Genomic DNA, 26,779 nt, shown 5'->3' with positions numbered 1-26,779 from the left:
AGTGCCAGTTTTCAATTAAATACTCTTTGGAAATACGGAATACGTGACCCCAACCATGAAGATTTTGAAATAGAAGAGGATTCCGTTTGTAAGGGATTTCAGCAGCACGAGTTGAATGATTTGGTACAAGATTTGGGATTATCCAAAAAATCTTCAGAGCTCTTAGCATCAAGACTGAACAAGAAAAACTTACTTGAAAAGGGAGCTAAGGTATCCTATTTTCAATCAAGAAAATAATTGCAAATTGAAAATTGCATTTCTACAATACTTTCAAAGTAATGATGGATTTGTATATTTCCATAACGTATATGGTTTAATGGAAGAGTTGGGAATTTCAGCTTATAATGCAACTGAATGGTGACTATTTATCGAGCTTGAAGTTTGTTCTACTCCACAATGGACATTTATTTGGTTCAGTCCCAACAGGCCATTCAATTCGTTTGAGTGAAGAATGTGAAGACATAAAGAGTCATTGATTTGTTGCAATATCACATGCACCAATGGAACATTTGTGTTGACCTTAAAATGGCCTGCTTCCTTCTTGGCCAACAATGTGGATATGCCAAGTATCACTGCTTTTTGATTATATGGGACAGCAGAGCTCATGAGAAGCATTGGGTGCAGTCCAATTGGCTGCCAAGATCTGACCTGAGACCTGGTGATCCAAACATTCTACATTAGCCACTTGTCGACAGGAAGAACATTATATTTCCACCTCTGCATATATAATTGGGTCTCATGAAACATAAAGCTTTGCCAATTGAAGTAAACTGTTTTAAGTATCTCATTTCGTCATTTCCTAGCCTGTCATTTGAGATAAAGGCCGGTGCTTTAGGTGGTCTACAGATTCCAGCAGTCCGGATTCTACAGCTTGTTAAATACGAACATTTCATTGGAACAATGCCAGAAATTCAAAAGAATGCTTGGTTGGCATTCAAAAACATTGTTAAAGATTTTCTTGGAAATACATGAGCACAGAATTATGCCAAAATTGTCCAGCAACTCTTGGAGAGCTTTAAACTGCTAGGTTGCAACATGAGCATCAAATTGCATTTTTTACATAGTCATCATGCTAACTTCCTGGAAAATCTTGGTGCAGTCGGTAATGAGCAGGGTGAGCGATTCCACCAAGATTTGAAGGTCATGGAGGCAATAGATATTCTTCTCTATCATTAGCAATTTATTCTTTCTTCATATTTCTTGACCATTGCTGTGATCCTATTGGGGTTTTCTGAGACTATGATATGATGATTTATTGTAAGGTTATTCACCTTGTACCCTCACTCATTAGCTATTTGAAGAAATGGCAGCATTCAGAAGAGTGCAGTGGCCTCTTTGTTACTTACCAAGCACAGTGCAGTGCATCGTATAATGGCTGTACTTGGTATGGCAGGTCAGGCCCCATTTGGTGATGTTCACCAAAAGGGTACCCCCCAAAAGAAAAGGATAAACCCTTAAAACATAACTTTTAATGAAGTTGTTTAGTTGAAATTCTCTATAAACCAGTAATAAATGTCATACAAAGATACTAATCCCATTCACACAGGCTGCACTGGCTGCTCAGACCTATTGAAGTACTGAGACCTACCATCAAGGTCCCAGGATCTGCGGTTTTCACTGCAACTAAACTATCTCTAACTTCATCTTTCATCATGAGAGGCTATTTACACACAAATAATGTTTTCCACAAGCTGGCATAGCCTATAAATATTAGGTAGATTTACTCTAGCGCTGGTATGAAGATTGCACAGCAGTGAAACAGGCTAGGAGCACGACATACTGTATAGCGGTGGGTCTGATCAGGAATTTATACAGCAGCAGCCACTTCGTAGCTGAGCTATCTAGCGCTAGTATAGTAGGCACTTAACACTGTGAGTGCCAGTGCAGCCTGTGTGAATGGGATTAGTATCTCTGTATGACCTTAAGAGATGGTATTAGTATCCCTTTGGTGGAGGAGAAACTTGGGTACTAGTTCAACCTAGGGCTGTATGACAATATAGCAGCCTAAGTGACTAGACCACATTTGTGATTGGATGCTTGACATCTTCCTCCCCACCCAACCAGGGCTTGCTAAGAGAGGTCCTGACGATTATTACGGGTTTATAGGGACTTTTAACTGACAGCTTCATTAAAAGTTATGTTTTAAGGGTTTATCTTTTTCTTTTGGGGGGGTACCCTTTTTGTTAATTGTATAATCCTGGTACTACCACACCCTTTGTGTAGAAGTGATGCTCACCAAAGCCTACTGCCGCTTCAACCAGCAGAGCTGTGTGGTTGTAAATATCCAAATAGTAGTCGTAGAGAATGTTTCAAATTCTAAGCAATTTATTTGTACACAACTTGATTTATACTTCTAATAACATGAAGCTGAATTGTGAACGCAATATGAAATAAGCCATGTAACAGAGAGTGACTCAACTTTTTATAGAGATTATTTCTAAATATAAACTTTGAATTGCTTTCAAAAATGGTCATATTGTACTGGAAGTTAGAGTAAAGTTATATAATGTGTTGCACTGCTCTAGAAAGTTTATCTTAACAAATCTTGATTTAATAAACATGATACTATTTGCATTGTGAAAATCTTCTGCAGTCTAATTCTATACTTCCACTCAGTAATGAATCCTTGATAACAGAGGATCACTTCATCAGATTTTAGAAGATGACATCCCACTGGGCGCTGATGAATGTGGTACAGATATGACAGGCAAAATTGGAAAATTTGTCTAAGCTGTGCAAAGCATTTTTAAAGTTTTCACACTGTAGCAGAGTGTATTATGCAGAATAAACGGATGGTAAAAATCCACGGTTAGAGATAATATGAGTTATAAAATATTTGAATGAAAGTATTTAAGGTTTTATATCTAAAATTGTTTCTGGATGATATCACCTACAAGCATAGTAAGGTGGCGTTCACATTTTTGAAAGGACAGCTTAATAAAAATACGATATATATATATATATATATATATATATATATATATATATATATATATATTATATTAAATGGGTAGATAGAATTGAACAACTTTTCAATAAGCTCAGGACACATTAATTGAATTATATGCTAAATCTAATCAGTGTTATGGGAATATACCAAATAAAAGTTAGGTTTCTGCTAAAGACTTGGTTAGTGGAACTTATGAGTGCCACCATTTTGTCATTTAGATTGCCTGGGATAAGTCCAATACAGTAAACCTTTAACTAAGGACACAGGACACCTATTAACCAATTGCACTCTCTTGTCTGGCCTGTTCGAAGAACATGGTTGCTCTGTTTATCCATTGACTATTAACCAAAATTTACATATTTCACTCATGTCCCTCTACTCTGTGATATCCTCTTTGATCACAAATGATAAACTTCTTCTTTTCTTGTTCATTATCATGGTATAAAGATCTACTGTCTGCAAATCATACCCTGGAAAACCTATTTTGAATATTTATAAAATGCTTACTGAATCTTATCCCATCCCCTCCTCTCTCTGACTCTACCCTATATCAGGCTGTGAGAAAAGGATATGGGGGACATATTTTCATTAGAGGAAACCCAATATATTTGATCAACTCTAAAAGCATAATGATACAAGAAAATTTACAAAATTCTTACTCAATGGTATAAAACTATCAATTTATCAAGAGCAGAGCAGTTATGTAGAGCAGAGAGTAAAGGCACAGGTGAAAAAGAAATGTTCCTAAAACCCTTTTAGACTAGTTTTAATAATAATAAAACACTGATTTTCATGACAATGGTCCTGCAATACAGAATAATAAAGTTATGTTTGGAGAGTGTAGAAATTTTACCATACAAGGTACAGTGTTAGGACTGTGCAATAGGTGCGGCCTTGATATCAGGGTTGCAGCGTCTTCCACTGTGACTGTTCAGTCCAGCATGCATGGGGTTAATCCCCTTGCAACCGATAGGCATGGTCGGTCTGCTGATTGACACTGGTTTCAGCCTATCGGCATCTGGTTTGAGCACATGGGCTGGCTGATTGGGCCAGCCTTCCCTCCATTTAAGGAGACTGGTTTGGACGCTCGGTGCTCTAGCCTAAAACTCAAATACCACATGGTGCACGGCAATGCAGTACTTTAGTTTGGCAGGGTACTGCCTTAGCTAGGTAGGGCTTCAGTCAGTATTGTTGCCTTCACAGTCTGACAGTTACCTTAGGCAGGCTGTTACCTGCGGTACTCCACAGCAGGTGGCTTTGGTGTGGGTGCGGCCCAGTAAGCTGCTGGGAGTACACGGTCATAGTTGGTTGTTGTCTAGTGGTGAAGTAACCACTAAGACTTTAGTATTCATTTAGTGGCTGCTTTGTTCTGCAGTGGCAGCTTCTCTGAGAAGTTATCAAAGAAGCACATTAGTTGGTGGAGTAGCCCAGCAATGAAGTTAACTGTCGGGCCTTGTTCACACCAGTACGCCCTGCAGTTCTGAGCCCAGCGGGCTCCGCAGGATATATTTATTATTTAGTTTTTTTAATATATCCTGCTGAGCATAACATACAGTCATTAACTTTGTACCAATTTTTCTCCATACAGACCCCATTTAAAGGAGAGAGGTACCTTTCTTCACATTTGATGGGTATGTGACCATATAAAACCACGGTGGAATTTAATCCTACTTGAATACTAAAAAAAAGTTAAAATCTAAAACAATCTTATAGCCTGAATTAGTGATACAATGCATGCTTCATTTCTTAGATATTTTATGGCTGTAGCTAGGCTTATAATACTATGATTCTGGTTATTGTGGGTCAGTTTCATGGGTTTCCTTTGGTTTCCTCCCACGCTCCAAAGACATAATGATAGGAAATTTAGAATTATGAACCCTACTTGAGACAGTGTTTACAATATCACTGAAAAGTGCTGTAGAATATGATGAGCTATATAAATAATACTAAATACTAAGTGGCTACACATCGAACTGGAAGAAAGTCAAAAGCGGGGTGCCGCAGGGCTCTGTTCTGGGCCCAGTACTTTTTAATATCTTTATAAATGATCTGGACGATGGAATTATTGGGGAACTCATAAAATTTGCAGATGATACGAAGATAGGAGGAATAGCCAACACTAGAGAGGAGAGAGAGTGTATTCAAAAGGACTTAGACACACTGGAGCAATGGGCTGAGGCGAACAAAATGGTATTTAACAGGGACAAATGCAAAGTTCTACATCTGGGTAACAGAAATGTAAAAAACATATATAGTATGGGAGGAATAGAACTAAGTGATAGCATAGGGGAAAAGGACTTGGGCATAATAGTAGATCACAAATTCAACATGAGCCAACAGTGCGGTGCTGCTGCAAAAAAGGCTAATAAAATTCTGGGATGTATTAAGACAAGCATTGAATCTAGATCAAGAGAGGTCATTATTCCGCTGTACTCTTCCCTGGTCAGACCACACCTGGAATACTGTGTACAGTTCTGGGCGCCTCAATTCAAGAAAGACATCGATATATTGGAGCAAGTCCAGAGAAGAGCAACCAAAATGGTGGAAGGTCTGCAAACCATGTCCTATGAGGAGCGGCTAAAAGAACTGGGATTGTTTAGTTTGCAGAAGAGAAGGCTGAGGGGAGATTTAATAGCAGTCTACAAATATCTGAAAGGTAGTCACAGTGCAGAGGGATCTACCCTATTCTCATTAGCACAAGGAAGTACAAGAAGCAATGGAATGAAACTAAAGGGAAAGAGATACAGATTAGACATTAGGAAAAACTTTCTGACAGTGAGGGTAGTGAGAGAGTGGAATAGGCTGCCACGGGAGGTGGTGGGCGCTCCATCAATGGAAATCTTCAAGCGGAATCTGGATAAACATATGCTGGGATGATTTAGGAAAACCTGCACTCGCAGGGGGTTGGACCCGATGGCCCATGAGGTCCCTTCCAACTCTACCATAAGAATAAGAATAATACGAATAAATAAAATAACTAAATACAGTTTAGAAAGGGGCGTATTTCTTATAACGCTATTAATCTTTTCAAATCTGATTTTGAAGGTGAAAAAATGTTGAGGTCTATTTTTCTTCATATACAAAGCCATAATGGATAGAAACATTCATCCAAATATTTTTCTTACAACATCTTAATGTTTGTACTTTTCTTCCCATGGGTTTTATTCATTTTCTTATATTGGATAAAGATCCCCCTATTTTTTTTTCTTTATTTGCTTCTGATTGTTTTTTTGTAACACCAATCATTCCCAAGAATAGGAAACATCAGTCCCCCATTGAGCAGCAAGTAAAAACAAGATCAGAGAAAGTGCAACTTCAACTTTCAGTTATCTTGAGATGTCTATTTTAGTAAATAGAGTTCTAGCAAAGTTCCACTTCACACTTAACTACACTGTGACATACAACTTTAACTTGATATTTCAATGGTGTTGTGTGTAATATCATCCTGGATCTCATAATATCATCAGTGTCAAGTCAAACATTGTTTTCACTGCCAAATTACTATCTTGGATGAGCTTTTTTTTTTTTTTTTTTTAGATTCTATTGTGATGTTTCTTTGTTATTTCTCCCGGTAAAATATACTTCAAAACTGTTTAATGACAATACAAGTAATTTACTAAAGCAAAAATGACAAAAGAGATGATTAGTCTTCTTTACCTGCAACGTACTTGTAAGAATTAAACGTTACTCCTCTCAGTATGTTATATCCTTCATTTCCACTATTTTCTAGAACTTCTACCTCATAAGAACATTTAGAAACATTTACAGATATAATTAATGTAACAATACTAAAAAAGAAAAAAAACAAAAAACAAAACTACCAAGTCTGCGGAATCACAACACCGAAGTGTATGTCTAATAACAATACTTGTAGATCAGATAACTTTATGTTGCACATGTTAGGACATGGGGCAAGGAACTCTTGGAATGCAGGATCATCTACAATGCCATGTGTGCAGCCAAACAGCAGCTAGCCAGCCCTGTGATGCTACAGCCCTTTAACCCATTTGTGACTGCCCATGGCATTGGAAGCAGGTGTTAGCTGTAACTGACAGCTATCACCCTACTCCATAACCCACGGCATCCAGGGGGTTACACCACGCTAAATGTCCCCCTCAGCACCCCCTGTAGTGAGATCAGGGTGCCAATATGCATCTTCTGGGGTCTGGTCAGTGACCCCGGGCTGCTAGTAGTGATCCTGCCCAGAAGTGAGGAAGTCAGACTATGTGTCTGCATAGGCTGACTTCCTCTATAGACTGCAATACACGTGTATTGTAGTCTATAGTACTGAACCAGCGATCAGTGCATCACTGGTTCAGGTCCCCTAGTGGAACATCACTAAAAACCACTGCAAGGAACAGTGTTCTACACCACTATACAGGCTCTTTGCAAGCAGGAAATAGCTGTTTTTTAACGTGATTCACCACATATTAATTTGGATTGAATCAAATTGTATCGAAGAATTTGGCAAAGGTGCATCATTGAATTTGAAAAATTTGCTCATCTCTAGTTATGAACAAGGAACATTATAATGACAACAAAAGGTATACATGAATTCAACTCATACAATGCTAGTTGGAGGGGTATGATGATATTGGATAAAAACATTACTTGCCCATATATCTTTTGGTGGTGGATAGACTTAAAATAAGCATGTAAAATTTCTGCCACTTTTTGAAAGACAATGAAGCATATTCATCAATCCCTCTGTACTAGTTGTCTTTTTTATAACAATGTTTTTTTATTGAAATTTTCAATATACAATATAAAAGAGTCAATCAGAGAACAAAGAAAACGTGAAGGGCTGACATGGCATAGCAATGTACACAGCAAAAATAGAAGCATGCAATCAAAAGCTGATAAGTCAATAGGTTTACAGTAGGTATAAAAGGTGAGGAGAAATAATAATAATAATAATAATAATAATAATGGGAATCGCAGTAAACCGAACATTATGAGACTTACATTGCATGAATCATGGAAAAACATTGTGTAAGTTAAAGATATGAGCCAAACAGTGACATTAACACTAACTACAGGCCTGAGGGAGCAAAGAAAGGAAGAGAAAATCACTCTATATCCATCAGATGGCCAGGAGCCAACAGTCTGCTACACAAGTAAATAACAGATATATAAATCCACTGCCAGCTACTAAATACCTTATTATAGCTCAAAAGCTAGTTAATAATTATGATACATTTGAGGGGTGTATAAAAAATGCTCAATAAGGGGGTCCCCTTGGTATAAAGGTCAAACACAAACTCAAATGTACCCTGACAGACCCTAACATAGACCAGCACACACTATCACGCACTATCAGTGGGCTATGGGCTGGTGGAAAGAAACAGTCCATATCAAATTATCACCATTACAAGCAAAGAGTTGATCAAATTGGTGTTTAAGGATACCACTGAAAATCAATTCTGCCAGGGATGGGCAGGAGGTGGATTTCCACCTGCGTGCAATGAGTAGGCAAGCGACACCTAGCACTTGGCATACAACCGTCATTTGTCTGCTGGGTAGTCTATGAATGCCCAGCAGGAGAAGTGCCATCTTTGGTGTGCTTCTCACTACACCCCCACACAATTTGTTGAGTAAAGCGAAGACAGACTCCCAAAAGGGTTGAATAAGAGGGCAATTCCAGAATATATGAAACAGAGAGAAGGCTCCTCCATATTCTCTCTAAAAGCAAGAAGGGCATGTAGGAAAGATCTTGGCTCACCGGAGGGGGTGGGGATAGTAACATCGTAACTGTAGTTTACTATACAGTATTGCTCCCAAAGTGAAACAAAAACTGTAGATCTCTTTGCCCATTTAAATGCTTATTGCCAACAATTATACTCTAATCTGCAGCCTATGTCATCTTTCCATAAGCTCATACATTTAGTTTTCTTGAAGACACAAAGAGCTAAAAAAATAAAATATAGGGTTCTTACGCTATAGGTAGTCTGTGGAGCTTGGGAATGCAAGAGATCTGCAGCTGACTGTGGCAATTGCAGTTGAGTGGAGGGATTATCAGACAAGTAAGAAGATACTCTGGTATAGGTGAACAATTCCCTTATCGGCAAATTATATTCTTTCCAATGTGGAGAACGGTAATATGGAGCCACCCCTATATAGATCAGTTATAAACTTTATACCCCACGTTCTCCACAACTCCAATGACAATTGTCCACCAGTTGCCTTAATACTTTTTCACCCCTGCCTTCAAATGGTGGTGAAAGAATAAATAATTCTAACTTGAGAATACCAGGAACAAATGTTCATTACAGATGATCAATTAAATACCTGTTTTTCCTTGGCATACAGATGGAAATCATTTTTCCTTTTTTCAAGAGTCAGAGTTACAGAAAGGAGACAGAAAATCTCTGCATTTGTTATTTAAATAGCTTTGCAATGCCATGGTCACTTGTCCAGAAGATGTATGGAAGTGGCATATTTTTTTTCCCTTTTTCCCTATTAAAAACAAATTCCAGTTTGCAGAAGCCATCCATTCATTTGCAAAGAGAATAGTGAAGAATAAGTGTCTGCTGAACAAGCATTTGGCCAGCAAATAGGTGTGTTAGCTCCTTTAGTTCTAAGAGACAGTGCAGATCTGTAAATCTAAGACACAAGTCACACAAGTGATTTATACATTTAAGAATGATGGTGCTGTACAATGTACAAATCTTTCCTACTCTGCTACTTGATTTTTGTCTCGGCTATTTCTATTTTCATTTTAATTAATAGACCATTACAAGAGGTGTTATTATATTTAATATCCACTGAAACATAAATTGCATAATCTATAAGAAAGCTCTTCTGTCCTTTGTGTGAACAGGCCTTACATGGAAAGCTAGTGATGATTAATGAAACTATTACTTACTAAACTTTAAGTTTGGTGACCTACTTAAGAAAAAAATCTAGTTTTCAGCAGCTTTTACCAAACATTCACAGCTTAGAAACATATTTTGGCTGAAATCCTCTTGTAGTCCTATGAGCTTTGATACAGCCTCAGTTAACAGCAACTGCATCCTCTGGGACAATATTGAACAGTATTAGGCCTGAATGTACAGATGTGCTAGATACTTTTTGATGTCCATGTAAAATAAATTTAACTGTAAGAATAATTTTCTATGAAAGTATAGAATTATGTTAACTAACTTATGGAAAAATGTATGCAAAATTTTACAGTTCTGTAAGCAGGGCCAGCTCCAGGTTTTTATGGGCCCTTGGGTGACAGAGCCTCAGTGGGCCCCCTTGTAAAGGAGGTGGGGGAGTCGAGACACTGTGCATTGCAGATGAAGCGAGTGACGTCATGCAGGAGTGTGGCGTCACCAACGCCATACCTCCCAATCTTTTAAAGAGTGGAAAGAGGGGCAAAAAGTGTGGCGCGCTCTGCGCGCCGCTGCAAATTTGGCTCCACCCACTTTTATGTTGATTCCACCCATTCTCATTCATTTATCATGTGCTCCCACACAGTATAATCCTCCTACAATCACCCGAAATTATATGCCCCCCCTCCATCTCTCCCCCAGTTTCATATACACCCTTCCTCTGCTCCCAGTTTCATGTCCCCCCCTCCATCAGTTTCATCACGTTCTCTCCCTTCATCTGCCCACAGTTTCATGTCTCCCGTCTCTGCCCCAGTGTCATGCTGTTCCACCCCTCCCCTTCATTTGCCCCCTCAGTTTCATTGGGCCCCCTCCATCTCTGTCCCCAGTTTCATGCCATTCTCTCCCCACCCCCTTCATCTTCCCCAGTGTCATGCCGTTCCCCCCCTCCCCTTCATTTTTCCCCCAGTTTCATGGGCCCCCTTCATTATGTTTCACCTTAATATGTAATATAAAACAAACACTTACACTCACCTTCTATCACTCACCTTCCATCGTTCCCCCGACGCTCCTCTCTCCAGACACATACGCGATGCAGGAGCTGTGAGATCAGCTCCTGCTTAGCTGCGGCCCGGCTTGCGTGTGTAAGCATGATGTGATGACGTCATCGCGCCTACACACGCAAGCCGGGCCGGAGCTTTAAAGCAGGAGCTGATCTCACAGCTCCTGCATCGCGTATGTATTCCAGCTCATCGGCGGACGGACGCCGATGAGCTGAAATTGTGACAGGCAAGTGCCGGGGGGCCCCCAGAGGCTCTGTGGGCCTCGGCACTTGCCCGACTATGCCGTGCGCTGACGCCGGCCCTGTCTGTAAGTATACTCTTGTAAAACGTGCCAGTGTCTAAGTATTTGTCCCATCTGAACAACGTCTACTGACATGTCTTATTACTGTAAGTCATATGGGCATATATGGTTATATAGAGTGAATGCTAGTCCGCAGTTGTGGAACCTTATATCACACGCTACACTTCTCTCACTGCTCCTTGGTTAGGCGTAAGGATGTTTTCCCCTTAGAGGGCTGTAGCAAGGCTATATGAAACCCTTCTATGGAAACTTGCCATTATCTGCCTCGGACTATTACCTATGCTGAAAGTATCCCTGCCCATTGTGTAGTACCTAGAGGTAATGCAGTACCTAAGTATCATAGCAGGAAGCTAATACATTGTATACACTCTGAATATAGCAGGGTTCTGGCAACATGAAAACACAGACGCTATAAAATATAATGATATAATATGGATTAGAGAATGTACATACAAATTATAATTACAAAGAGAACATTATTACAAAGGATCATAAAAAAGGATAATAAAAAAAGATTTAATAAAGTAAACTAACATCCCTACAATATGTATTATGGTTATTTCTGCCAGTAAATCTTGACTGTGATGTTGTAGTATTGTTTTGCATACACAAACACCAATACAGTATTCCTAATAGCAAAGTTTTTTTTAATTTTTCTCTGTGACAAACACTATGTCCCCTGTGACAAACATGTCAGCTGAAGGTAATGTCTTGGAATGATTCTGCCTTCCAGTCAATCCATAATAGAAAGTGATTCATAGACAGGATCTCCAGTTTCAAAGATGGCCAATGATGAACGTGTGGTACAGAAGGACATTGAAGATGCACTCACATCTTTTTATTGTTCAATAAGGCACAATACTTTATAGACAATTCTTGGTGGGTGATGTTGTCATCGATCCCTTTTTTTGTTTTTTTTTAAATGAGGTCAGATTAAAACACATTCACAAGGACACTTAGAAGCAATACAACAAATATTTTCCCACTGCAGCTCCCAGAATCAGTCCTAGGACCTGAAGTTAATTCTCGCAGCCATACCAAGAAAGAAAAATCTATTCTTTTGCCTCTGAGTACAATTGTGAAAGTGTGAGGTTTATGGCTCTCTTAGTCTTTGAAAGCAAAGAGAATATAAAGACTATTGATCCCTTAATCCTCTACCAGCTTTGCCCAGTTCCAAAAAGTATATCAAACCATAAACTAGGAGGTGGGCATACATTGATCAGAACTCTGGCATGAACTTATGAGTCAAAAGTGGTCAATTACAAATGTCGCATGTTATTACACCCTATAAAGAGTATAATATCTTCTATAGGACATGACATAAATATGTTTCGCCACTCAGTGTTCCACAGAAATGATTTAAGTTGTCAGGTCCATGGCAAGCAGCTCCTTAAGATAAGCTGTCAATAGTAGGTTGGTAATTATCCAACTTTCTCCTTTCTCCATCAACCAGCAACATTTTAAGATGAATAAACACATCTTTTCTTTATTAGACAAAGTAAATTGCAATTGTCTCATTTAAATCCCATCAATAAATTGCAGGTGTTTTATATAGAGAGAAATTATGCTATGCTAATATACTTTACATATGAATAATGGTCAAAGCAATCTTACAATATCAGTTATGGTTATGGTGGATGAAACAATATCACTAATGATGTTACTGATATTCTCTTTGTAGCATCTGATTTACATTATAGTGTACAACATTTGCTTTGAAGTCTGATTTTGTAAAATTGATAACAGGGACTACAGTACTGTAAATCAAATAAAAGAACGTGCAACCAGCAAGTGTATGTCAGCTGTCAGAAAATAACTGCAGTTTACAGGTATGTTATGTATCACCTGTTGGAAGAATATGGATAGTCCGTATATATAACCAACCAGGCTATCCACCCAAGTGTGTGAAATTGAGTAAGCACCCAATGAAGGTATATGCCCAATGCTGCAAATTATTTGGAGATTGTGGTCAGGACATCTAATAATATTTGAGTGTTTACCCAAGATGACCATAGAAGTAACTGATAACTTCAGAGAAGGCTAGATTCACACATGCGCCAATGCCTCTATGCTCAGGGATTACTTTCCCCATGCTGCTTTAAAAATGTGGAGAGAAAAGTCTTCCCAGCCCTAACGCAGGAGTGTACCTAGCATCAGAAGGCTAAAAAAGATTCTAGGTCATACGTAGGCTGGTGAGTGATCCATTACACCAGCTATATTTAAACCAGCAGACCCTTCTATTCCCTTGTAAGGATATAGCAAGGGAAAGAATAAAGTTAATCTTCTCCACTCCTATCATACATCTAGGAGGGATGCGATCTCTCTACGCTTTTCACCTATATACACAGTCTCCCAATAAGTATTTGGACACCTATGGCAGAAGAGAAAAACAACATTTATTCATATTCAATAGTTGGTAGAACCCAGCAGATGCTTCCTTACAGATGGCATTGATTGATACAATAATCTAGGATGCCTGTTGAAACTCCTGGTGTATGTGAGCCATCGGGAGGGTGCCGTTTCTCTGGCCAGTACCTGTCGGTCTCTATCTCCCAGTTTCGGGGGTCTGCGGACTCGGAGCACATTCCGACAATCACCGTTCACCTTCCACTTCATAATCACATGGGCCACGGTCGATTTTGGGTAATTCAGTTCTCTTGCTATGCCCCTTAAGATTTGATCATTTCTGTGGTACCCGACAATTACCCCTTTCTCGAAATCAGACAACTCTGCACTTCGTGGCATCTTGCATGCTACTAATGCCAATGTACTAATGCCAATTCTGTTTCCTATTTATCAGCAGAAAGCGTGACGAACATCACGACCGCAGATATCTTCATTTGCATGGGTGTCCAAATACTTATTGGTAGACAGTGTATAATATAATGGCTCATCGGCAGAGAATTGTAGCAGCCTGATCAGTAGAGAAATAGCCTAAATGTGATGGATAGATGGTGCAGGAAATACTGCATTTTGAGGAGCCCCGATGGTGGATTCCTTCTTCAACAAGCACAGGACCATATATAGTCTTATTCTAGAACTCATCTACTCACGCCACATCAACATCAAGTGAATAACAAAATCATTAGACTTATTGGGACCTGTAACTGTAGATCTAAGGAGGCCTCACGTCTGCTGTTGGTTCTCCACTCCTTGCCGCCAATCAAGTAACTTTTATATCAAATATAAGTGATTTTTCTGTGGATGGCAGCAGTAGCAATCAAAAAGGTCTTGTATCTGATTGTATAACAAGCACCGTCCACAACTAAGTTAGACCAAGAATATTTGTGAACTATTAAAATGTAATCCTTTATTACGGGTACATAACCCTACATGTATTAATAAATACTGTTTAAAAACGCTTGTGTTGTATAATTTTTTGCTGTGTGATTAGAACAGGGTAATGGCAGGATAATGGTAATGCTAGCAAAAACGTGCATAGCCAACCACTCTCAACCCCACCAGATCTGTTTACAACCAGACAGAAGAAAACAGGTAAATATTGTTCAAGCCCAAAGAAAGAAGCTGAAAAAAGTTAAATGGCTTCCATCTCTCCTTTGCTTAAAACACAACCTGTTAAAAAATGCTGCCTTAATAAAATCGGCAGAGAACCATGCGTAGAACAGAGGTAGCCATACGGCAGTTTAGACGGCCATAGGGCCGTAGTACACTACTCCTAGGCAATAGAAACAGTGTTAGTGGTTAAATTAGATATATTTGTATCTACGATGATGAGGAAAGAGATATCTACACTCCATCAATCAGAGAACAGTAATCCCGTTGTTCAACCCTTCATTTATATTCCACTGTCCCAGCCTAGTTGGTAAGTGTGTCTACCCAGCTACAAATTTGCTATCACTTGCTAACATCCCTGTAAAAGATGTCTGAGCCTGTTTAGAATTACATAAAGCCCTCCCTACGCGTTTCGCCGACCTTCCTAGTTGGCTCATCAGGGGTATATTAAGGTATATCTATTTGCTTCAAGCCTGCACTAATGCTCCCTAAGTAGGAGGCATCAGATGGCCACCGGCTAGTGTCACCGCTCTGATGCCCCATTCGGTACTGATTAGACCACAGTTTGCGGCCGACAGAGCAGCGCTTCAAATAGACAAGCGCTTCCCAAAATACCTACCCACTGGGCAGAGTGCTTGGACCGGTTAGCGTCCAATCAGAGCCTGCCAGCACTGACAGGACCCGTCTCACACGTCCTCCCATTAGGACCAGCCTCCAGAAGGGGTGTGGTTTGTTTAGTAGAGAATATAGTGGCCCTATGTATATGATACAAGGGTTGACGGTACGTTTGTATCATCTGGAGCTGACTAATAAATAGCGGAGCTTTCCCCGATGGCAGTACGAGGCACTCCATACGTGGTGGAGCTGGTACATATGTGGTGGAGCTGGTATATGTTGGATGGTGCCAAATATGCCCATAACATGGGACCAGAAAGTGCTACCCTATTAACAGGTGTAACATAATTCTTGTGGCGCGTTAAGTGCATGAAACACGGATAGCGATCACACTTATGTGTTATCATCCGCAAAGACGCCCAATATGAATGACACCCAGACAGGCCTTGCAATTTTTTCAAAATAAAAAATGTATAAGTAATCATAAACGTTCATCATTAAGTGATACATAATGTGAATTTATATCTGCAGTCCATCCTATCATTAACCACCAATAGGAGAGTTTGCTAACATCAATGCCTTATCTTAGTTTTTCCTGGCATAGCATAGCATATGCTTAGCCTAGCATAGCATTATTATTCATATGCATGTCAGCAGTAGATCAGAGTTATGAACACAGTAGCAGAGAACATGTGAAATGTCTGCTGATGTAATATTGCATTTTAAGAGACGTGAATATACATGACATGGTCCCCTTAAGAATCTTATACAGTATATAATTTTCAAGCTTGTAATGTACTTCTGGTGCAAGAAATAACAAATGTATTTGTTATAACAATGCAGACTACTCATGGTATACCGAGAAGATTTCCTAGATTTCTTACCATGAAATATACATTTGTCTGTGCCAGGAGTCAGTCATATGATAAGCTGACATTTTGTTCAGGACTGAAACAGATTTACAAAACAGGAAAATGGCAAAGGCTGTCAATGAGATGGATAGTATGCCATGCAAGGAGTGTCAAGAAATATTCAGAAGAAAATAATGCATCAGTGATAAAGTGTTCTCTCTATATCATGGGAAAAAAACTGAAACATACTTCAATTTATCCCCATCTGAAGAAATATAGCTTAACGGCAGAAGAAACTTGAAATCTTAACAATTTTAAAGTAGTTAATTATTTCTGAATAGTAATGTCTTAAGTTATGCCAAATTCGCAATTAATAAAAATAAAACTGATATTAGAGATAAATTGTAAATGATACATTTCATTTTGTGGTTTTATGTTAAACAATTGCAAAATTACATTGGGAGGTCACTAGGTTTCAGGAGACCAGATAAGAAGTAACATAGCAAAAGATATTAGGAAATCTTTACTCAAGGTTGTTTTTAACATACAAAATGTTTGATTATTGTCAATATTGTGTAAAATGGGACACTTGAGAAAGAGAATGTACTTGAACAAAAGTGAAAAAAAAAAAAAAAAACTGAATAGAGAAGACGATTCAACTCAATGTGTAGTTTTATTCTGTCAATACTCTGTCAATACATTTTAGATTTTTGAAGGTAAAGTAGACAGTCTTTTAAATACTTTGTAAATCAGTTTAATGTTTTCAAGAATTCAGCTTTCTATCATTCATTGGGAAAATTAACACTGAACATCTGTCATAGTCATGTGATGATCACACAGTTAGGCGACTTGTTACTTTATAGTTATTACAGCGCCATTTTGTAAAAATCCTTACAAATGCAACCATAAAAAGCTTAAAGTTATATTATAGTTTTGCTGCTTAGTTTTTCCACGGTTTTCTGAAAAGATAAAACACTGCAGCAGAACTGAAATGTAAATCCTATTACTAGAGTACAATTGAAAGTACAACGGTAAAGTTACAGTTGTTATCTAATTTTGTAAAGGGTTCCAATTTGACTTGAAACCAATTCAAACTCAATGTTATGATATGCTCGAAAAAGCCTTGAAAGGCTGCAATTTGCCCTTCGCCACTTGATACTCATACATAGACACAAACAGAAGAGTTAGTGTATCAACGTGAGATAATTTTTCAGTAGTGTTGGGCAAATCTATAGTTTCATTTTTTTTCCGGTTTGGCTGGTTCATTCCAATGATTCATTTTGGTCCAAATAAATTTGTTCTGAATCTAGAGTTTAGTGGTTCTAACATTTATAAGGTCTACTATACATACATAAAGAATAGCAGCCCCCATGAACATTAGGGGCACTATAATCTGATACTCAATGAGTCTCAAGTGTGTAGGGAAATTAGGAGCATTAAAGCAGACAAGGTCGGAGGACCCGATGAGATAAGTGCAAGAGTTCTTAAAATGAGTGGAGACCAGCTGTGTGGTGTTATTACAAGTATTTACAATATGAGACTGAAGCTGGTTGTGGCACCACAACTGTGGAAAACATCTTGTGTGGTACCAGTTCCAAAGAAACATACAGTCCTATGAAAAAGTTTGGGCACCCCTATTAATCTTAATCATTTTTAGTTCTAAATATTTTGGTGTTTGCAGCAGCCATTTCAGTTTGATATATCTAATAACTGATGGACACAGTAATATTTCAGGATTGAAATGAGGTTTATTGTACTAACAGAAAATGTGCAATATGCATTAAACCAAAATTTGACCGGTGCAAAAGTATAGGCACCTCAACAGAAAAGTGACATTAATATTTAGTAGATCCTCCTTTTGCAAAGATAACAGCCTCTCGTCGCTTCCTGTAGCTTTTAATCAGTTCCTGCATCCTGGATGAAGGTATTTTGGACCATTCGTTTACAAAACAATTCAAGTTCAGTTAAGTTTGATGGTCGCCAAGCATGGACAGCCCGCTTCAAATCATCCCACAGATGTTCAATGATATTCAGGTCTGGGGACTGGGATGGCCATTCCAGAACATTGTAATTGTTCCTCTGCATGAATGCCTGAGGATTTGGAGCGGTGTTTTGGATCATTGTCTTGCTGAAATATCCATCCCCAGCGTAACTTCAACTTCGTCACTGATTCTTGAACATTATTCTCAAGAATCTGCTGATACTGAGTGCTGGTGTCTAACCGTCCCCAGCATCCGCATCTCTATTACAGCGGATGCCGGGTCTGTATTGGCGGCCCCTTCCCCCCAAAGGGTAAACTACCCCCCCCTCCAGGCTCGCTCCCGTGCACTTAGCCCCTCCTCCCTCCCCCCTGGCAGCAGGCAGATACATCACTTGACTTATGACCAGATAAGCCAAGGGATGTGTCAAGAAAAAATGAATAAAGTAAGATAGTGGACAAACAAAGCTGTTCTGCTGAAGCAGTGTATTTAGGAAAAGTCTTACATTCACATTAACAAGCAGTATAGATAGGATCCTTGTGACGGGACAACCCCTTTAATAGTGTCCTGTCCATCATACAGAAAGAAGAGAAGTGACATCAGGAAAACTAGTGAGAGGGAGATGGGAAAACCCCTCTAAGTGGAATTGTTGATTGCAGGAGGCCGAGGGAGCAGCAGTCAATATTAATTAATGGTGCTACCCAGTTAAAGTGGGTGGTGCAATGGACTGTGCAGTGGGTGGTGTATATCAGTACTATCAAACATTCTTTCGGCTACTATTCAACTACAGTATAGCAGACTTAATGTTTGCTGTATATTTACATAGTAGCCCTAACCAACATCAGGGACACTATACAGTACTAATGAATGTTCCATAGGGCATCTATACTCAGGGCCATTTTAATGCATTGGGGGGGGGGGAGTAGCTGTGAAAACTTTTTGAAAGTGGGACCCCCGATACCACACCCCATAATTTTATTTCTCCTGTCCCCTCAACCACCAATGTGAAATTTAAAAAAAAAAAACAGAGTTGAAATAACTCCCAAAATGTGGGACTGTCCCGCTTGATCTGAGGCTGCTGAGGGGGGACCCCACAATTATAGGGACAGTTGCGGCTGAACTGTTGGTCTTATGGTTAAAGCGGCCCATACTGACTATGATTGTTCTTTATTGACAAAAAAGTATAGGAGATATACTGTGTAAATATTTCTCTAATATGACCATTCTATCAATGTAGAGCTCACAAACACGAGATGTAATACAAAAGTGCCGTAAATGATAATATATCTGGCCCATAACCCAGCTTATGTCTTGCTTGCATTCTGAAAAGTGACAAGGCCGGCACGCAATGCCAGATGCAAATAAATAATTGGAAGAAAACAAGCTAGTGGTTCATTATTTCATTTGGCATAAAATGTCAACAAGACAAAAGAAGATAAAATTAACATCATTGTGACAATACCTAATTCAATTTTTAGGTATATTGATGTGTACAGCCAATAAAAAAATTAGCAAAATTTGATCATATTGATATTCATTGCACCTCCTTTATAATACAAACCTATGCAATTCTCTTACTATGCAATGACCCGCAAAGTTGACCCTACAGCATTCAAGGCCTCATTATATCAGTAGATTATTCCATAAATGACCTTACTTGCTAAACATGTTTAAAATATTTTCCTCCCCAGTAAATCTATGCACATGGACTAATCACAAAGTCTACAATACACTGTGAATTCTTTCCATAACTGTATATATTATATTTAAATGTACAGAGTTATAGTCAAGATAACTAATAATGAGCTGACATCATCTATTAAAACTGCAATGGCAGGCACAGTGTCAAAACAGTAATATTAATGTGACAAGATTGATAAAGTACTTGACTTTTAATTTGTCTGATGCTTGTAATTGAAAATAAATATATTGTCTTTATTCGATTTCTGCTAGAATCGCCTAACCAGTTTCCTGTATCTGAGGCTAGCAATGAAACAATTCTCTTCTTTCACCCCCCCCCCTTCAACCCATCCCCCCCCCAAAAAAAAATAAAAAACTAAATATTAAAGAATTAATAAAGAATGGATGAGAAAATTACAATAATGCATTTAGGTCAAAATGAGCCCATCCAGGCCTGTATATGGCAGTGTTTCTGGGCATACTAATCTAAGCATAAGAGACTTATAGTATAGATATAATTAACCTGTTACCTTTACATTGGCAGTGTTTGGGATCGTAGTCCATTCACTTGAATGGGACTGGACTGTCAATGTCATGGGACTGATGAAAGGCCTGTGAAATGGAAGTGGTGTTCATGGAGCACTGCTGCTACGTGAAACCGCTGATGTATGGAGATCCCAGGTGTTGGACCCCCTCGGACCTTCAATTGATAAACTATCCTTAGGTCATCAATTCATCCTAGAAAACCACTTTAATTTACAGATAATGCCTCCATACAGTGAACAAGCAAAACATTCTAGTAATGCAATCAGTTAGTTTTCACTTACAGTTTTCATAGAAATTTCAGAATAAGCTATCAATATCAGATTGGTGGTCCAACACCCAACACCTTGACTTATCAGCTATTTTAGAGGCTGTGGTGTTCAGGTAAGCACTGCAGCCTCTTTGCTACTTACAAAGCCCAGCACTGCCCACTGTGTAGTGGCTGAGCCAGGTATTGCAGCGCATTGACTTGAATTGGTCAGAGATGCATATATGATGTGTAACTTATGAACCTCACATCACTGGCCTTGTGAGGTACAAGAGGTTCTCTCTGGACTGCCACTGCTGCTTTGAGTAGCTGATCTGTTCAGGTCCAGGTTGTTGCCCCCCAACGAAGTTAACATTAATGTTGGCATTCAGTGTATAACAGGTAATGGGTAGATTCCTGGTACTCAAGGACAGTGAATAGGTTAAATATTAAATTCTACTGTTCTAATGGCATAAAGGGAATAATAAATCAATTCAGATCTTTTTGTGGTGTAGATCAGTAAAGGATGGATAGACAGAACCATGGTGCTGCCTTTTCTTAGCTTCTGTTCCCTATGCAATATAATCTTACAGTATACTGATCACATGATAACTATGTGCTGCAAATCCAAATGTGTAACATAACATTGTTATGCAGGTTGTTACTGTAAGTTCACAGATGCTATATTAAAAGGTGTGAAATCCACAATGAAACATGGCGACAGGCTACAGATGCAAAGAAAACAAACAATTTTCATGCAAGCAATTTTTTGCAGCATCTATAGAGTCTCATCCACCTGGCCAGTACAGTAATCTATTGAAGAGCTCACCTGCAAGAATCCACAACAATTTTGTCCTGTGTGGACCAACCCTAACAATGACATTATAAAATACTGGCTGGTCGGACAGTGATAGAGTAGGCAGTGGTGACTGCTCATTTATCATATTAATTCACCAGTCATGGGACACAGTAGGGGAAGGTTATCAAACAAAAGGGCTCTGCAATCAGAGGAGCACAAGAAATAGAGTTACTCAGTTGTAAGTCTTTGGTGGACAGGGGCATCGTTTGGTGACAGATGGCTTTAAACTTATCTGTTACACACACACATACATATATATATATATATATATATATATATATATATATATATATATAGTGGGGAACTAACTTGGCAGCAGCAGAGTGGACCCAAGTAGTCAGAGACAGGCATACAAAGTCAGGTGAAAACAGAGTTTTGCCCTTTTGTTTTATTGTGGACAGAAAACACAAAAGCAAATAAGATACAGCCTTACTTCAGGCACAAAAATATACAAAATCCTGCTCGTCCGAGCTGCTAACCAGACAAAAATAAACCTAACTATATGTGTGGGTGGAGCAAAACTGGAACAAAACAAATAGCAGTCACTAACACCAAACTCTAGTACTCTAAACAGACCCCAGCACCTCCTCTCACACCCAGGATTTGCCAAGAGTGAAGGCTCTACAGGCTTTTCACTTGGCCCAGTGATGAGCCCAACTGTCACACCTGGACTGAGGTATTTATTCAATAGATAATGATGTATTTTACTAGACCACATTTTGTATATACGCACAAACAATAATAAACCCATTTGCACACTTTATATGCTTACCTGTTTTTGGATCAACAGAAAAATACGGTTGTCCTTGGAGTATGCTGTAAACAACTCTGGCACTGTTTCCATATGTAGGGTCATCCCCATCTGTAGCTGTCACCTGAATAACAGAGGTACCTGCAAATCAAAGAAAAAAGCTGTTACCTATAGAACTGCAATTGTATTTTCCACAAATTTAAAGAAACAACTGTGGCAATTGTGAATTTGACCAGAAGAGTTGTTCACTGAATGATCACACAAACAGGTAAAAGGGGTTTAAGCAAATATACTATAATGCGTTCTCATTTGAGCCCTTATATAAATCCCATATTTTGTATGATATTTTCCATTCTGAAGAAGATTTTATCAAATCCAATATTGTGAAATCAACCATTTGTTTTCTACTGGAGTACAGAGCTGCTGATGCTACAGAGACTTCATATATAATGTATGTAAGTGTAATTCTCCATAACAATACTGATCCTGACACAAATCAGAAGACGTGCAGAAGACAATCTTCCAGTTATTTGTGGGCTTTTAACTAGCAATCGTACTCAGCACAGAAAATATATTGTAAGAGTTCTTATAATTATTGACTCTCTAAGGCAAGAATATAGAATCTAGTGTCAAGTGAACCTATCAGGTTTGGTTAGTTCGGTTCCAAGATTTGTTACATTCCAAGTCTAGATAAATAGTATAGTGGCCCCAATAATTTTTAAGGCTGCTATACAGATATTTACCATAGTTGCCCTAACTAACATTGATATACTGTATGTTATAATGTTTAATGTATTGTTTGTTAGAGCTGCTACAGGTATCAGGGGTCCCTACTGCCTGTGCTCTCCCCGTCACCGATATAAATTTAATATAATGGGGCCCTTTTTTGTCTCCCATGCCAGACTCCTCTCACTCCACTCCAGTACATCCATCCACTGAGGATGGGGAGCAGAATTCATCACTATCTCCCAGGACCCCCTACAGTCAGTGATTCCATCTAAATGATGGAATTGCAGGTTGTCCAAAGGATTACAAGCAGTCATGACTGAAGTCCCTGCAGTCTAGTGCACAAAGCCCCCGGAAGCATCATATCCCAGGGCTCTATGGGCCAATGAACTCAACGCTGGTTCTTCTCTTACCTTTAGAAGTCTTCTCCATGCAGCGTCCCCGCGGCGTCTTCCAGCTGGAATTCACTCTTTCTAGGCATCCGGCCTAGGCAGAGCCGACTGCGCATGTGCGGGCACGCCCACGCATGCGCAGTCAGCTCTGCTCAGGCATCGGGCCGGGCCCCGATGCCTAGGCAGAGTGAATTCCAGCCAGAAGACGCCGCAGGGGCGCTGCGCCGGGAGAAGACTTAGGAGAATCCAGCCCGACTGTCACTCGTGGACTTGGTAAGTATAATTTTATCGAATTTTGCGTACCCCTGAAACAAGCATTTCCCCCCATAGACTATAATGAGTTTCGAAGTCCGTTCAAACAGTCGAACAGTGTGCAGCTGTTCAAATCGGATTTCGAACCTCGGACATTTTAGTGTTCGCTCATCTCTATTATTTATGTTTTACTAACCTGTTTTTTTTTTCCAGATCTTCTAACTAAACTCCATCGGATTCAGTGGACTAAATCTATGATCATCAGCACTCTTTTTGTTTTAAATATATATATATATATATATATATATATATATATATAATAAAAATGAATTTCTGTCTGTCTGTCTGTCCGTCCGTCCATCCGTCCGTCCGTCCGTCCGTCTGTCTGTCTGTCTGTCTGTTCTCTAATGCGAACCAAACGACTAGACCGATCTTCACCAAATTTGGTACAAAGATACTTCAGATATCCGGGAAGGTTTAAGACGAGACTCCAACTCGCTCGGACGTACCGTTGCTGAGATACAGCATTCCAAACACAGTGCCCCCCCTTAGCCAATACAAACCTGCAAGTCTTTCACTCATATTCCAACTGTAATACACACGGTCACTCCACATGCACAAAACAACACTGATATCCAAACTGAGATACACGCATCAGAAGATTAGATACACAGATCAGCACACAGTATCACACGCCAGAGGATTAGATACACGGGTCTGCACACAGTCCCACACACCAGAGGATTAAATACACACTTCTGCACACAGTTCCACACACTGAAGGATTTGATACATGCATCTGCACACGGTTCCACATGCTGAAGGATTAGATACAGGCGTCTACACACAGTTCCACACTCCAGAGGATTAGATACGCGCGTCTGCACACATTTGTACACGTCATAGGATTAGATACACGTGTCTGCACACAGTACCAGATGCAGTAGGATTAGATACGCGCGTCTATACATAGTTCCACATGCCGAAGGATTAGATATGCGCCTCTTCACACAATACCACACAGGGGAGGATTAGATACGTGTGTGTGCACACAGTACCACACTTTGGAGGATTAGATACATGCCTCTGCACACAGTACCACAAGCCAGAGAATTAGATACGCGTCTCAGCACACAGTATCACACGGGAGAGGATTAGATACGCACCTCTGCACACAGTACCACATGGGGAGAATTAGATACGCGCGTCTACACACAGTACCACATGCCATAGGATTAGATACGCGCGTCTGCACACAGTACCACATGTCGGGGGATTGGATACGTGCGTCTACACACAGTTCCACACACTGTAGGATTAGATACACGCCTCTTCACACAGTTCCACACACCAGAGGATTAGATAAGCAGGTCTGCACACAGTACCACATGCCGTAGGATTAGATACGTGCGCCTGCTTACAGATCCACATGCCAGAGGAATAAATACACGCATCTTCACACAGTTGTACACGCCATAGGATTAGATACACATGTCTGCATACAGTACCACATGCTGTAGGATTAGATATGCGCATCTACACACAGTTCTACACACTGTAGGATTAGATAGGCACCTCTTCACACAATACCACACAGGGGAGGATTAGATACGTGCATCTGAACACAGTACCACACTTTGGAGGATTAGATACAGGCCTCTGCACACAGTACCACATGCCAGAGAATTAGATACGTGCATCTGCACACAGGACCACACGCCAGAGTATTAGATACGCGCATCTGCACACAGTACCACATGCCAGAGTCATTAGATACGTGCGTCTTCACACAATAACACATGCCGGGGGATTGGATACGTGCATCTACACACAGTTCCACATGCCATAGGATTAGATACGCACCTCTTCACACAATACCACACAGGGGAGTATTAGATACACGTGTCTTCACGCAGTTGTACACGCCATAGGATTAGATACACGCGTCTGCACACAGTACTACATGCCGTAGGATTAGATACGCGCCTCTTCACACAATACCACACAGGGGAGGATTAAATATGCGCGTCTGCACACAGTACCACACGCCAGAGGATTAGATACATGCGTCTGCACACAGTACCAAATTCCGTAGGATTAGATACGCGCGTCTGCACACAGTACCACATGCCGTAGGATTAGATACCCACGTCTACACACAGTTCCACACGCCAAAGGATTAGATACGCGCCTCTTCACACAATACCACACAGGGGAGGATTAGATACGTGCATCTGAACACAGTACCACACTTTGGAGGATTAGATACAGGCCTCTGCACACAGTACCACATGCCAGAGAATTAGATACGTGCATCTGCACACAGGACCACACGCCAGAGTATTAGATACGCGCATCTGCACACAGTACCACATGCCAGAGTCATTAGATACGTGCGTCTTCACACAATAACACATGCCGGGGGATTGGATACGTGCATCTACACACAGTTCCACATGCCATAGGATTAGATACGCACCTCTTCACACAATACCACACAGGGGAGTATTAGATACACGTGTCTTCACGCAGTTGTACACGCCATAGGATTAGATACACGCGTCTGCACACAGTACTACATGCCGTAGGATTAGATACGCGCCTCTTCACACAATACCACACAGGGGAGGATTAAATATGCGCGTCTGCACACAGTACCACACGCCAGAGGATTAGATACATGCGTCTGCACACAGTACCAAATTCCGTAGGATTAGATACGCGCGTCTGCACACAGTACCACATGCCGTAGGATTAGATACCCACGTCTACACACAGTTCCACACGCCAAAGGATTAGATACGCGCCTCTTCACACAATACCACACAGGGGAGGATTAGATACGTGCATCTGAACACAGTACCACACTTTGGAGGATTAGATACAGGCCTCTGCACACAGTACCACATGCCAGAGAATTAGATACGCGTCTCAGCACACAGTTCCACATGGGGGAGGATTAGGTACGCGCATCTGCACACAGTACCACATGCCAGAGTATTAGATACACGCATCTGCTCACAGTACCACACGCCAGAGTCATTAGATACGCGCGTCTGCACACAGTTTCACTTACTGGAGGATTAGATATGCGCCTCTTCACACAATACCACACGGGGAGGATTAGATATGTGCATCTGCACAAAGTACCACACCAACGAGGATTGGATACTTGCGTCTAAACACAGTACTACACGGGGAAGGATTAGATACAGCTTTACTCCAGGTATCCATAACAGCTGAT

The 26,779-nt window shown here is 40.1% G+C and overlaps 1 protein-coding gene across 1 annotated transcript in view; it reads right to left on the bottom strand.

Moving 5' to 3' along the window:
- Window positions 1-26,779, bottom strand: part of CDH18 (cadherin 18) — a 551,467-nt gene that overhangs the window by 257,431 nt on the left and 267,257 nt on the right. Inside the window, exon 4 of the mRNA XM_075270978.1 lies at window positions 22,187-22,306. Within this exon, the coding sequence (XP_075127079.1) occupies window positions 22,187-22,306 (120 nt within the window). The remainder of the gene's footprint in view (window positions 1-22,186; window positions 22,307-26,779) is intronic.

This window comes from Leptodactylus fuscus, chromosome 4 (assembly GCF_031893055.1).
Source record: "Leptodactylus fuscus isolate aLepFus1 chromosome 4, aLepFus1.hap2, whole genome shotgun sequence".
Classification (NCBI taxonomy): Eukaryota; Metazoa; Chordata; class Amphibia; order Anura; family Leptodactylidae; genus Leptodactylus; species Leptodactylus fuscus.
Note: the sequence above shows the minus strand (reverse complement) of the source record. Positions and strands in the feature narration are given on the sequence as shown.